This window comes from Crocuta crocuta, unplaced genomic scaffold (assembly GCF_008692635.1).
Source record: "Crocuta crocuta isolate KB4526 unplaced genomic scaffold, BGI_CrCroc_1.0 scaffold54, whole genome shotgun sequence".
Lineage (NCBI taxonomy): Eukaryota > Metazoa > Chordata > Mammalia > Carnivora > Hyaenidae > Crocuta > Crocuta crocuta.
Genome location: NW_027530356.1, coordinates 2,715,597 through 2,729,226, shown reverse-complemented (window position 1 = coordinate 2,729,226; position 13,630 = coordinate 2,715,597). Strand labels below are relative to the sequence as shown.

At 37.3% G+C, this 13,630-nt stretch overlaps 1 protein-coding gene across 2 annotated transcripts in view; it reads right to left on the bottom strand.

Annotated features, from left to right (window-relative positions):
* Positions 1-8,903, bottom strand: part of GYG1 (glycogenin 1) — a 96,033-nt gene extending 87,130 nt beyond the window's left edge. The window contains exons 1-2 of one of the 2 annotated variants that reach the window (XM_077765871.1): positions 8,647-8,903; positions 3,535-4,042 (exon numbers count right to left, since the gene is read on the bottom strand). In XM_077765871.1, the coding sequence (XP_077621997.1) occupies positions 3,535-3,584 (50 nt within the window). In that variant the 5' untranslated portion in view covers positions 3,585-4,042; positions 8,647-8,903. The remainder of the gene's footprint in view (positions 1-3,534; positions 4,043-8,646) is intronic. The other variant, XM_077765869.1, reaches the window with a different exon arrangement.
* Positions 8,904-13,630: the final 4,727 nt, after the last annotated feature.

Below are 13,630 nucleotides of genomic sequence, written 5' to 3'. Positions count from 1 at the left end.
TCCTTGCCTTCTCATCCTTGGGCAACTTGAAAAGTTTTACTCACCTCCCTCCACCAGCACACACACAATAGGTGCTTGTCCAATTCTTTGTTGTCTGAAAATCTGGCATATTATGCATACAGACAGCCCATAGAGCCTAGTTACAGTCAATTAGACAATTGGCAGGAAAAGCTGGGAGTCACTGGATTTTTTTTTCAAGCAATTTCCTTTTAAAGAAGAAATATATGGAGAATATGACGGCAATAAAATAGCCCAGCTATAATTGCCAAACACCAATGCAACTATGATTCCGAGTTTACACGAGATGGCGGATTTTAGCTTTGTGTTCAAAAGTCATTCAATTCCTGAAATACTAGAATAAAAAAGCTATTTTATGTCCAACTTGATAAAAAATCTTTACAGCATTTTTACATGACCAACATTTTTAAGTTGAGATTCAGATAAAAAAGAATTTAGTTCAAACTGAAAAAAAATACTGGGAAAAATATTGGTATGAATGACCTCGTTAACCTCTTAGCAAAATTAGAAAAGTCAATTCTCCTATCCCTGAAAACTCAGGAGACAAAACCCTAACTCTATGTGGAGACTCTAGAACAGTATGAAATATGAAACTTCATCAGTTTCTCCCTTTTTGTATTTAATTTAGAATGTTCAGAAAACACATTTATTGACAAAAGCAAGTTTTTCTTTACTAGCCCATAGCGTAGAATTTATCTTGAGGCACCTGAGTGGATCAGTCATTTGAGTGACTGATTTAGGCTCAGGTCATGATCCCAGGGTTGTGGGGTTGAGCCCTGTATTGGGCTCTGTGCTGCTTAAGATTCTCTCTCTCTCTCCCTTTGCTCCTCTCCCTTGCTCTCTCTCTCAAAAAAAAAAAAAAAGGATTTATCCTGTAACACTGTCACGTTTCTTTTTCCTTGCAGAAAGTGTTTCCTGAAATATCTAGTTTCATATATTTTATGAAATTCATTTCGAATACCTGTGACAGTTAATTTTATGTGTGAATTTGGCCAGATCATGGTACTCAGATGGTTGGCTAAACATTAATGGATTCTGTAAATGTATTTTTTGGATGAGATCAACATTTAAATTAGTTGACTTCGAGTATAGAAGATGACTTTCCATGATGTTGGTGGGCCTCATCCAATAAGTTGAGGGTCTTAAGAAAAAAACTGACCTCTCCAAAGAAGAGGGAATTTTGCCAGCTGATGAATTTTGCCTTTGAACTCAAATTACAGCATTATTTCTTCCATGGGTATTCAGCCTGCCTGCCTACCCTAGAGATTTTGGACTTGCCAGCCTCAATAATTATATGAGCCATTTCCTTAAAATGATCTCTCTTTCTATACATGCACACATTCTACTGGTTCTGTTTCTCTAGAGAATCCTGACTAATACAATACACAAATTCTTTGAACAGCAAAGAATTAAAGGAAATTTATTTTATTCTATTTTGCAATTGAAAATGCACTTGGCTCAGAAAAAAAATAATTCTGATCAATGGAGTGCAATATCAAAGTGTTGTCTACGGCATCTCAGTGGAATTAAGTATCTTAACTCTTTTCTCCATTAAAAGTTTCTTAAATGAAACACACTGAATTGACAGTTTTAATTATTATGTGATCTTCAGAGGTTGCTAGTCTCTGGGATTCAAAAAAGTGAAGTCATATCTAGTCTTCCCAGCCCAGCAGTCCCTCATGCCCTCTACCAAGAACTTCATATAGAAAAAATACATAACGTTTTTATGATACCTGCACGCATTTGTTTAGTAACATAAATCATTATCTTAAAAATTTTTTTGACATGCATTAATTGTTAGCATCCTCTCTATTATTGATTCTGAAAAGATAATTACATAAAAGAAAGTTTTGTTTGTTCTCTAAATATTAAAAAGTCTTTTTTAAAGGCAAACTTGCAAGTCAATCCTAAACTTTATTTAAAGAGTAATAGGACAGGAATAGCAAAAACAATTTAAGAAAATGGGCTGGGGAATGTGGTTTAGCAGACATCAGAACTTTTAGTGAAGCTGCAGTAATAATTGATATAGGAATAAACCAACAGATCAATACAACAGAATAGAGAACCAGAAATATTGTCATGTATATATAAATGTTTGGTAAGTGAAAGAGCTGACATTATAAAGTGGTGGGATAGACCCACAAACCTTAAATCATAAAGGAAAAGATTTTTGGCTGGTAAATTTTGTATGTAAGGTTTACATGGCAGAAGATTTCATTAGTGAGGTGAACAGAAAAGCCATAGACCGTGAGAAATTATTTTCAAAGCATATAAGTGAGTAATAATTAATATGTTGAATACATAGAAAAATTTTTTAAATGTTATTTATTTTTGAGAGAGAGAGAGAGGGAGAGAAAGAGAGTGAGCGACTGGGGGAGGTGCAGAGAGAGAGGGGGACAGAGAATCTGAAGCAGGCCTCATGCTGACAGCAGAGAGCCTGATGCAGGGCTCAAACTCACCAACCGTGAGATCACAACCTGAGCTGAAGTCAGACGCTCAACCAACTGAGCCATTCAAGTGCCCCATGCAGAAAATTCTATAAATCAATAAGAAAAAAGAAGGCGTAGTTGGAAAATGGACAAGAGATATGAACAAGTGATGAATAGAATTACACCCTAAGTGGCCAATAAGCATATGAAAAATGCTCAAGTTCACTGATAATCAGGAAACTGAAGATTTAAAAATGAGATTACTCAAAATGAGCATTTTATACTCATTAGAAGTCTGAAAATATTAATTATTATTGAATATGAGGAGAAATAGAAATCCATATTCTACTGATGGCAGCATAAACTGGTATACTACAGTGACAGTAACTTGACTACATCCAGAATAGTCATAGATTTTTATACTCTTACATAGATGCCTGAGAGAATGCTTACAAATATGCATAATGAGACACACAAAAATGCTCTTTGGAATATAAATTCTAATAGCCAAAATGTATATGCAACATACTAATAGAAGTATGAACAAAAATTGTGGAATATTGAATATATGTAGCAGTTAACATGAACAAACTGTTACAGATTTGAATAAATATAGAAAACATGGCATTAAATGACAATGCAAGTTGCCGAAGGATTCATAGGCTAGACTAGTGTTGAAATAAATCTTTTAAAATAGCCCATGCTAGGGGTGCCTGGGTGGCTCATTCGGTTAAGCCTCTGACTTCGGCTCAGGTCATGATCTCACAGTTTGTGAGTTCAAGTCTCATGTGGGGCTCTGTACTGACAGGTCAGAGCCTGGAGCCTGCTTCAGATTCTGTGTCTCCCTCTCTCTCTACCCCTCCCCTGCTCATGCTCTCTCTCTCTCTCTCTCTCTCTCAAGAATAAATGACATTAAAAAAATAGTTCAAGCTATATTACTTTGGGACAAATACACACATAGTAAAAGTATAAAAATATAGACAGAAATGACAGACATCATATTCAGAGCAGATAAATAAAGAAAAACGGAGAATTTGAGAAGGTCACAAGGGAGTTTTAAATACACCTATAATGTCCTTTTACTTACAATGAATCTGGCGAGGATGGGCTAGAAGTGGAAGAGGAGGGAGCCAGCATTTGTTGGAAGCTTCACTGTAGTCGAGGAGTGGTGGCTCCATTGTTTGGTTGGCAGTGTCTTTGCATTTCTGAGCCAGGGCAGACAGTGGGGAGGGCAAAGCATCTTTCTACCTTCTTTTCAGCCATCAGGTTTTCTGCAACCCAGTGCCAACACATTCATGGATCACCAGTTATATTTCTCAATCCAATTCTAAGGACTTTACAAACAGTGGCCATTTCTCCAGATTTTAGCAATAAAATGCTAGTGCTAGTTTTCATTGCTGTGAGTTCTCATCACGTATCGGGGCTCTTTTTAAGCACGTGTATTAGAGTAGGCTAGATGGCAGTGTAATAATAAATAAACATGCAAATCACAGTGGCTTAAACCAGGTTTCTTTCTAGCTCCTGCAGTAGCCAATGCAGATATCCATAGTCAGGAGGCTCTCTGGGGTGGTTCTCCAAGCAGCCTTTCTCTGAACCTGAGAGGAAAATAAATGAGTTAGGTGAATTTATAGCATTGTCCAACCACCATATTTTATTGAGAATATAAGATTCTGAGACCGAATTTAAAACTGTCATGTTTCATTTTTAAACTTTCACTTTTAATTATCTACTTAGGTATCATTAATCATATGATAAACTCTGCAAACTCATCACCGTAAATATGAGCAAGGACCTTGATAAATCCTACAACTAAATGGTCTTCCCTTCCTCTATCTCCTGACTCTCTACACAAGATTACCATCATTCTGAAACTGTATTGCTCGTTTCATTGTTTTCCTATCTGTAAAAATATCAGCCATTATCCTGAAATAATTTGAGATTCACACACCTTTTAAGTAATAACAGAAAGATTCTGTGTACCCTTTACCCAAATTCCCCCAGTGGCAACATCTTGAAAAACTATAGTATAACATTATAATCAGAATGTTAACACTGATACAGTCAAGACATAAAATATTTCCATCACTGAGGGGCGCCTGCATGGCTCAGTCCATTAAGCGTCCATCCGACCTTTGACTTCAGCTCGTGTCAAGATCTCACAGTGTTGAGATGGAGCCCTGCGTCCTGCTCTGTGCTGACAGTCAGAGCCTGTACAGGATCCTCTCTTACTCAGGCATGCTCTCCCTCCCCCTCTCTCAAAACAAATAAGTAAACACTAAAGAAAATATTTCCATCACAAAAAGGATCAGTTATGTCGTAGTCATACCAGCATCTCTCTGGCCCTCAATCTCTCGTTAGCCCTAGTAACTTCTAAATCGTTCCCCACTTTTACAGTTTTGTCATTTCAAGCATGTTTTACAAATGGATCTGATTCATTTTGGGATTTTTTTTCCCTCTCAGCATAATTCTCTGGAAACTCATACAGACTGTTGCATGTACCAATTTCACTCCTTTTAATTGGCAAGTAGTATTCCATGGTATGGATGTACTGCAGTTTTAACCATTACCCAACACATGATAATTGGATTGTTTCAGTTTTGAGCTATACAAATAAAGTTGCTATGAATATTTGTGAAGAGTTTTTTTTTTTTTTAAACATAAGTCTTCACTTCTCTAGGATAAATGCTCAGGAGTATACTTGGTGAATTTTTATTGTTCCTTTGCCTTTCCATATAAACTCTAGAATAACTTTGTCTACATCCCTTGCTGGGACTTCGGTAGAATTGTGTTAAACCCATGTATCAATTTGGGGAGAACTGAGAGCTTTCCCATGTTGAATCTATTAATTCATGAATGTGCTTTGGCTCTTCTTTTATTTAAATCTTTATTAATGTTCTATAGTTTGTAGTACAAATCCTGTACATGTGGTGTTTGATTTACACCTATTTTTATGCAATTTTTAATGATATATTTTAAATTTTGGTGTCCACATGTATTTATTGCTAGGGTATAGAAATATAATTGATATTTTTGTTTATTTGTATCCTGCAACCTTACTGAATTAACTTATAAGTCGTAGGAGGTTTTCTTTGGAAATTCCTTGGGATCTTCTTTCTACTTTTAGTATATGTGCTGCCGAAGAGAGCACCTTGGGATCTTCTATGTAGACAATCAGTCCTCTGCACCAGGGACACTTTTATACCCTCCTTTCTGATCTGTATGCTTTTATATCATTTTCTTGCATTATTGCATTGGCTAGACCTTCTGGAATAAAAGTCGTGAAAGTTGATACCCTTATTTTATTCCTAATCTTCAGGGGAAAGCATCAGTATTTCACCATAAATATAACAGCTGTTGGAAGGTTTTTAAAGATGTTCTTTATTAGGGCTCTTTATTCTTGCTTTTTTTTTCCTTTTTTTTTTTTTTTAAAGATAACTTATTGTCAAATTGGTTTCCGTACCACACCCAGTGCTCATCCCAACAAGTACCCTCTTCAATGCCCGTCACTCACTTTCCCCTCTCCCCCACCCCCCATCAACCCTCAGTTTATTCTCAGTATTTGAGTATCTTATGGTTTGCCTCCCTTCCTCTCTGTAACTTTTTTCCTCCCCTTTGCCTCCCTCATGGTCTGTTAAGTTTCTCAAGATACACATATGAGTGAAAACATATGGTATCTATCTTTCTTTGCCTGACTTATGCCACTTAGCATGATACTCTCCAGTTTCATCCACATTGCCGAGAGTTTTTTAAATAAATGAGTATTGAATTTTGTCAATACTTTTCTGCATCTATTGATATAATCCTGGGATTTTTCTTCTGGGAATTTGTAAGGCTCCATTTGGTCATAGCATAAAATTCTTTTCATATACTGTTTAATTCTAGTTGCTGACATTTTATTTTTATTTTAAGGATTTTATTAAAATATTTTAAGGATTTTTGCATCTATGTTCTTTAGGGATGTTGGCCTGTAGATTTCTATTTTAGTACTGTCTGTGTTTTGGTATCAGGCTAAAACTGGCTTCATAAATGAATCGGGAAGTATCCTTTTCCTTTCTATTTTATACTTTCTTGTTAGAAGAGATTTTGTAGAATTGGTATCTAAAGTTCTGTTAATATTTTTGGTTGAATTTTTTCCTATTGTTTAGATTTGCTAATTTTTACTTATTTTATTCTACTTTTTGTTTGTGCATCCATTCTGCTATTGATCCTACCCAGTGAGGTTTTTATTTAATTAGAAATTTTTTTTGAGTTCTAAAATTTCCATTATTTCTTATTTTTACCTTCTTTCCAATACTGTTTTATTTATTTATTTTTTTACTGAGACTTTTAATTTTTTCATTTGTTTCAAATGTGCTTATAATTGTGCACATGCATTTCATATCATGGCTGCTTTAAAATCTTTATCAGATAACATTAACATTACTATCATCTCTGTCTTTTTAAAAAAGATAATTATCTTTTTAAAAAAAGTTCATTTATTTTTGAGAGAGAGAGAGAGAGAGAGAGAAAGACAGAACATGAGCAGGGTAGGGGCAGAGAAAGGAGACACAAAAGCTAAATTAGGCTCCAGGCTCTGAGGTGTCATCACAGAGCCCGACGTGGGGCTCAAACTCATCAACTGTGAGATTATGACCTGAGCTGAAGTTGGACACTTAACTGACTGAGCCACCTAGGTGCCCCTCATTGCTGCTCCTCATGTGGTCTCCCTGTAGCCTTATTACTTCTGGGTGGTGAGGAAGGTCCTGAATCTCCCCAAAGCTTCCTCTCATACTGCCACAGTGGAACGAAAGGTTACTGCCAGGTTGGAGGGAAATCTAGGTTCCCCACCTTGTCCCCCCTGAACCCATGGAAGACCTCAGTACTGTATGGTGGACATCAAAGTCTTGGCTCTACTGTCTTTCACATCACCCCTGTTGGTGGTTTGGAGTTCTTTGTTATAGCCTGTTGTGGTGGTGGTGGGATTGTGGGTGGTGGGGTTGGAAGTCTAGTCTGTTCACTCAGTCTTTGCTGGCAGGGGTTAGGATGCAATTTTTTCAGTGGTGTTTGCTGGAATAGAGCAGTTTTTGCCTACAGGTTCTCTGCGTGCTAGGCTGTCTTTTTCCTGGTTCTTTGACTAGGGAGAGTAGGTTTTGTTGGGGCTTTTTTCTTCCTCTGTGTCCATGGGTGTTTCTATGTTGCTAGCTTCTTCAGCTTTACATCTGGCATATATAAAGCAAAAAGAAAATACAGAAAGCTCACCAGCTTCAACATCCTTTGCCATCCTTCACTAGGTCCCAACATCCCTAGATGGCTCCACTTTTCAGGTCTTCTGATATTTGCTTTTTTTTTTTAAATTTATTTATAAATTTGATGTATATAACATTATATTAGTTTCAGGTATACAACATGATAATTCTATGTATATTGTGAAATGATCACAATAAGTCTAATGAACATCTGTCACCATATATAGTTGCAAAACATTTGTTTTTCTTGTGAGAACTTTTAAGATCTACTCCTGTCTTGGCAACTTTAAAATATGCAATAAAGTATTATTGACTATAGTCACCATGGTGTACACCATGCTATATAAGCTGACCTCAGCACCTGGACTTGAACTGCACGGTGAGAATTTTTTTTTAAAGTTTCAGTCTATGAAGAACTATTTATTTATTTATATATCTACTTATCTATTTATTTAAGTTTTAATTCCTGTGCACTTAGCATACCACTTTCTTCTATCATACACGAAAATAAACTCAAAATGGATTAAGGATCTAAATGTGAGACCTGAAACCATAAAAATCTTAGAGGAGAGCACAGGCAGTAATCTCTCAGACACTGGATATAGCAACGTCTTTCTAGATATGTCGCCTGAGCTCAGGGAAACAAAAGCAAAATTAAACTATTGGGACTACATGAAAATAAAAAGCTTCTGCACAGCACAGGAAACAACCAACAAAACTAAAGGAACCGCTGAACGGGAGAAGATATTTGCAAGTGACATATCTGATAAAGAGTTATTATCCAAAATATATAAAGAAATTTTACAACTCAACATCCAAAAAACAAATAATTCATGAAAAGATGGGCAGAAGACATGAACAGTCGTTTCTCCAAAGAAGATATACAGGTGACCAACAGACACATGAAAAGATGATCAATATCACTCATCCTCAAGGAAATGCAAATAAAAGCCACAATAGATATCACCTCACACCTGCTAGAATGTGACAGTTTTTGCGATGGACGACCAGCCTCTCTGGGACGCCAACATCCTCCTGGCGAGGGAAGTAGAGGGGTTCCTGCAGCAGGCTGTGAGGCAGCGGTGGCACGAGATTCCCAGGTGTCAACTGAGGGAAGAAGGATCCATGAAAAGCAGTGCTGTTTGTGCTCTTGAAAAGCAATTTCCACACGGAGGCAGCTCTGCCGCGGCGGCGCTCCCGCTCCTGCCTGAGGCGGTTTAACCGGAAAAGCGATCCCAGCGGGGTCCTGTTATCAGAGTGCGGCGCCAGCAGGAACTTTGCACCGGAAGAGCTTCCGGCGGACCCAGCCACGTGGTGCGCAGGAAGTCCGTGGCCGGAGGTGTGGAGTATGGCTGCCGGTGCAAGAAGCCGCAGCCCGCGTTTTTCCTGCCCCAGCAGATGCGGCGGCACCGCTTGGCCTGAGGAAGCACGGCGGGGCAGGGATTACCCATGCGAACCAGGACCTGGACCGCGGTGTCCGCAGTGGCCTCTGCCATCTCTGTCCGCTGCCCCCATGGGACCCGTCCGGCAGCTGCGTGCGAAGCCCCTGCCCCATCCATTCTGCAGAAGTGAAGATAAACCTCCCTTGCCCCCCGACCCAGAGGTTGTGGACCGTTCTGTGCAAACCGTTCCGATGAGTTCCGTCTGATTGTGTTTCCAGTGACAGAGAAGGGAGACGGCCCTGTAAGCCACAGTTGCTTCATGTCTACACCTCTTGGCAGCCTCACCCAAGTTGTTAATGGCATTCATCCACCGCTGCCTACCAAAAATGTTTTCAGAGGTGTCTCTGGGGCAGCGGTTGTAATAGACCCTGACACCTGTTGATCATATCTCCATTCCGAAGTGGTCAGTTGCCAGAAATACCATGACATGGCACGTTATTTCAGAGGTACAGAGTTTGGAAAACCTCCATAACCTAGAGGTGAGGGATTGGCATGCTGACTGCTGTTTTCCTGATGAACAGGAGCAGCTGTGTTTTCAATGGTCATGTCCGTGTTTAAGCTCCTTGCAGGCAGGAGGAGGTCACGTCCCTCTAGCCGACAGGCCCGAGGAAACCCCTGAATCTGAGCTTCATTCTTAACGTCTACCACGGTCTTCCCCATTTGGGTACCATCCTGACTTCCTGTGTTTAGCGACTGGATGAAATGAACAAAGAAACTGCAGCCCGCAAAACTATACAGTGTGAAATATCTCTTGGTCTCTGGAAAGATTTCTTCTTTTGGTGATGGCTCATGTAAGTAGATATGATTGAGTGGTGAGGAGAAAATTCTATGACGACCTCTAAGAACCAGCGGGTGGAGGCGACTGGGTGTTGTTTTGTTGACTGGGATCACCAATACTCCAGGCATATCCTGGAAGGTGAAATAGGTAAAGGGGGTCAACACTACAAAGTAACAGTTATAAAATCAAAAAGTCATGGGTATGTAATGTACAGGATGATGTTTGTCTTATATATTATATGCAGAGTTTTTACTTATACTTAGTGGGAAGAACAAGGCAAAATACATCTATGCTCCTAGAAGTGGAAGTTACTTTCCTTTTCACATAGATAAATTGTATTTTTACTGATTTTTATGTATCCTTTATCTTAGTTATTTTTAACTTTCCAGAAAGAGCATCATGCTCAACTTATTCTTTAGGGACTTTATTTTTCCACATTAATATCTTATTGTTAGGAGTTATCCTTATGCCAACAAGTTCCCGTGTAGTTAATTAGTTCTGACTGCTATGTATGTATAGCATGGTTCATTCATACAGTTTTCCTGTGAATAAATATTTGTGATGTTTTCAGGTTTTTGCTATTGTGAACAGTGCTGGTATTAACAGTCTTTTACATCTATTCTGTCCTACAGGTGCTAGAATTTCTATTGATACACACCTAGGAGTGGAATGAATTGCTAGGCTACCGGCTATGTAAATCTTCAGCTATAGAATACAGTGCCAAATCCTGTAACAAAGTGGTTGCACTAATATACATTCCCACTAGCAGTATGCTACAGATTCTTACTAAGTGGAAGTCTGAAAACTCTCCCAGGCAGTAAGCTGATGGGGTGATTGTGGGGCTCCCCTCAAATTTCCCTTCTCTCAGGCATCATTTGCTGTCAATTGTTGTGTAATGACTAATATCTAAAAACTACTGTTCCATATTTTTTTTGCCCTTTTTTTTTTTTTTAGTGTTTTTAGCTGTTTCTGACAGTTGAGTCAATCTGGTTTCTGGTTTTCCATCTTGTTTAGAAGTCTTTTAAAATCATTTTAACTCCTATTTTTCCTATAATAATTGTTTTTATTTATAAAAACATTTGTGTCTTTATTCATCCTGATTAATTTTGCCAAAGCTTATTTATTTTGTTAGTTTTTCCAAATAGCCATATTATGGCATTTTAGCTTTGTTAATCTTCTCCATTCTTTGTTTTCATTCATCTCTTAGCTTGTGTGTTTTTTTTTTTTTTTTAAGTTTTATCCTGTTGCTCCTTTTCTAATCTCTTAAGATGGGTAATTAATTCATTGATTTTGAGGCTTTCAATTTTTGTCATCAATAGTAATGTTTAAGGCTATACATTTCCCTCAGATCACTGCTTTTTTTGTATCACATAAATTTTGATATAGAATTAAAAAATTTAAATCAGTTCTAGATATGTTATTTTATTTTTTTTAAGTTTATTTGTTTTGAGAGAGAGAGAGAGAGAGAGCAAATGTGCAGAGGAGGGGCAGAGAGAGAGAGGGAGAGAGAATCCCAAGCAGGCTCTGCACTGTTAGCACAGAGCCTGATGTGGGGCTTGAATTCACAAACAGTGAGTGAGCTCATGACCTGAGCCAAAACCAAGAGTTCAAGATGCTTAACTGACTGAACCACCAGGCAGCCCTCAGTTCTAGATATTTAAAAATTTCCATTATGATGTCATTTTCATTCACAAGTTATTTATCAGGATTTTGAAAAATAAATGTCTAGTAAATGGGAATTAAAAATTTATATTTGTATATTAATGTCTAATTACATATTTATTTTTATAATATTCTTGTGACTTTCTATATGTCCTAATTCATGATAAATTTTTATAGTCATCTGTACTTGAGAATAATATTTTTATTCTAAGTGTCATATGTTCGTTAGATTGTTTTTTAGTTGTGTAATTCAGATACTGTATATCTGTCATTTTCTTTTCTCTTTGACTTTTCAGTAATTGAGAGTAGTGTGCTGAAATTCCTCACTATAATAGTGGGTTTATTGCTCTATTCCTGCAGCTCCAGTAAAATTTACTTCATATACTTTCAGGCAATTTTATTAGTAACTACATATTTAAAACTACTTTATCTTCTTGGATAATTACATTAAATAGTGAGTTGAATTCTCTGTCCTTAATAACATGTTTTACTTTGACATTTATTTTGTATGTTGTTATTAATGGCTGTAGGCAACTTTCTTTTGGTTAAATTTGCTTCATATTCAATTTTCTATCCTTTTACTTTAAACTTTTATGTGTTCTTATGCTTTAGGAATATCTTTTATAAACAGCATATTTTATTTTATTTTATTTATTTTTTTTTTAATTTTTTTTTTAATGTTTTATTTATTTCTAGGAGAGAGGTAGAGACAGCATGAGCAGGGGAGGGTCAGAGAGAGAGGGAGTCACAGACTGAAACAGGCTCCAGGCTCTGAGCTGGCAGTCAGCACAAAGCCCGACGCGGGGCTCGAACCCACGAACCGCGAGATCATGACCCAAGCGAAAGTCGGACGCTTAACCGACTAAGCCACCCAGGCGCCCCTAAACAGCATATTTTAGATTTTATAAAATCCAAACTGTGATTTTATCTTTTAAAATGTAGTTAATATTTATTTATGCTAATTAATTATTAATATATTTGGACCTGTTCAAAATATCTCATTATTTCTGTTTTTTTTCTCGATTCCTGTTTCTTTTCACCCACGTCATCTCCTTCTCTCCTTTAAATTAATAGCTATATCTACTCAAAATGCTCATCTGGGAATTGTTACTGATCCATAATGAGATAAGGACCTCATGCTAGAGAATGTAAAAATAAAGCACCACTCCTTTCATTGAGAATATCTTTATGTAAAAATCATGTTACCTGACCTAAGCAGTATATTTAGTGATGTGATTGATACACACTTTGGCGCAACAAACTTCTCTTGTCAAGAACTGACAAACGTTTCACAGACCAGCTAGGTTGGTGAACCACAGTTTAAATCCTTTACATCCCTTGTGAGAACCTAACTCTCAACACACTGATAGCATCTAAGCTTTTGAAATGGGTTTTATTAGAATGTTTCTTCTTCTATTTTGATCACAGATTTCTTTCTCGCCCTCTCTTTAATATTAACAACCAACTTTAGGGTAGCAACCAAGATATTTGATCTCTTATTCACATATCACTTACAGCATCTCTTGTATTTGTCCTCTTATTTAAGTGTGTCCCCACCCTGTTTTCATCATGGGTCTTCCCATAGCAAACCTTTTGAGGCCTTATATTCTTGAGAATGTATTTATCAAGACTTAGATTTGATTTAATTTGGGGCTGGATAATAAAATTCTAAATTCTAAGGTTTTTTCTTCAATACTTTGGAAATTCTGTTTACATAGTCTTTATGTAAAGACTTTATGTAAAGGGCAGTGTTGCTTCTGAATAACTTGATTTGTATTTCTTTGATGTGATATGCTTTTTCTTTTGGATAGCCTTTAAGGTTTTTCCATTATCTTTCTTATTCTTTTTTTTAAATTTATTTTTTAAAATGTTTATTTAGTTTTTTTAGAGAGAGAGAGAGAGAGCATGAGCAAGGGAGGGGCAGAGGGAGAGAAGGAGACAGAGAATCCAAAGCAGGGTCCAGGCTCTGAGCTGTCAGCACAAGAGCCTGCCATGGGAATTGAACCCCTAGACTGCGATATCATGACCTGAGCTGAAGTTGGATGCTTAACTGACGGAGCCACCCAGGTGCCTCTT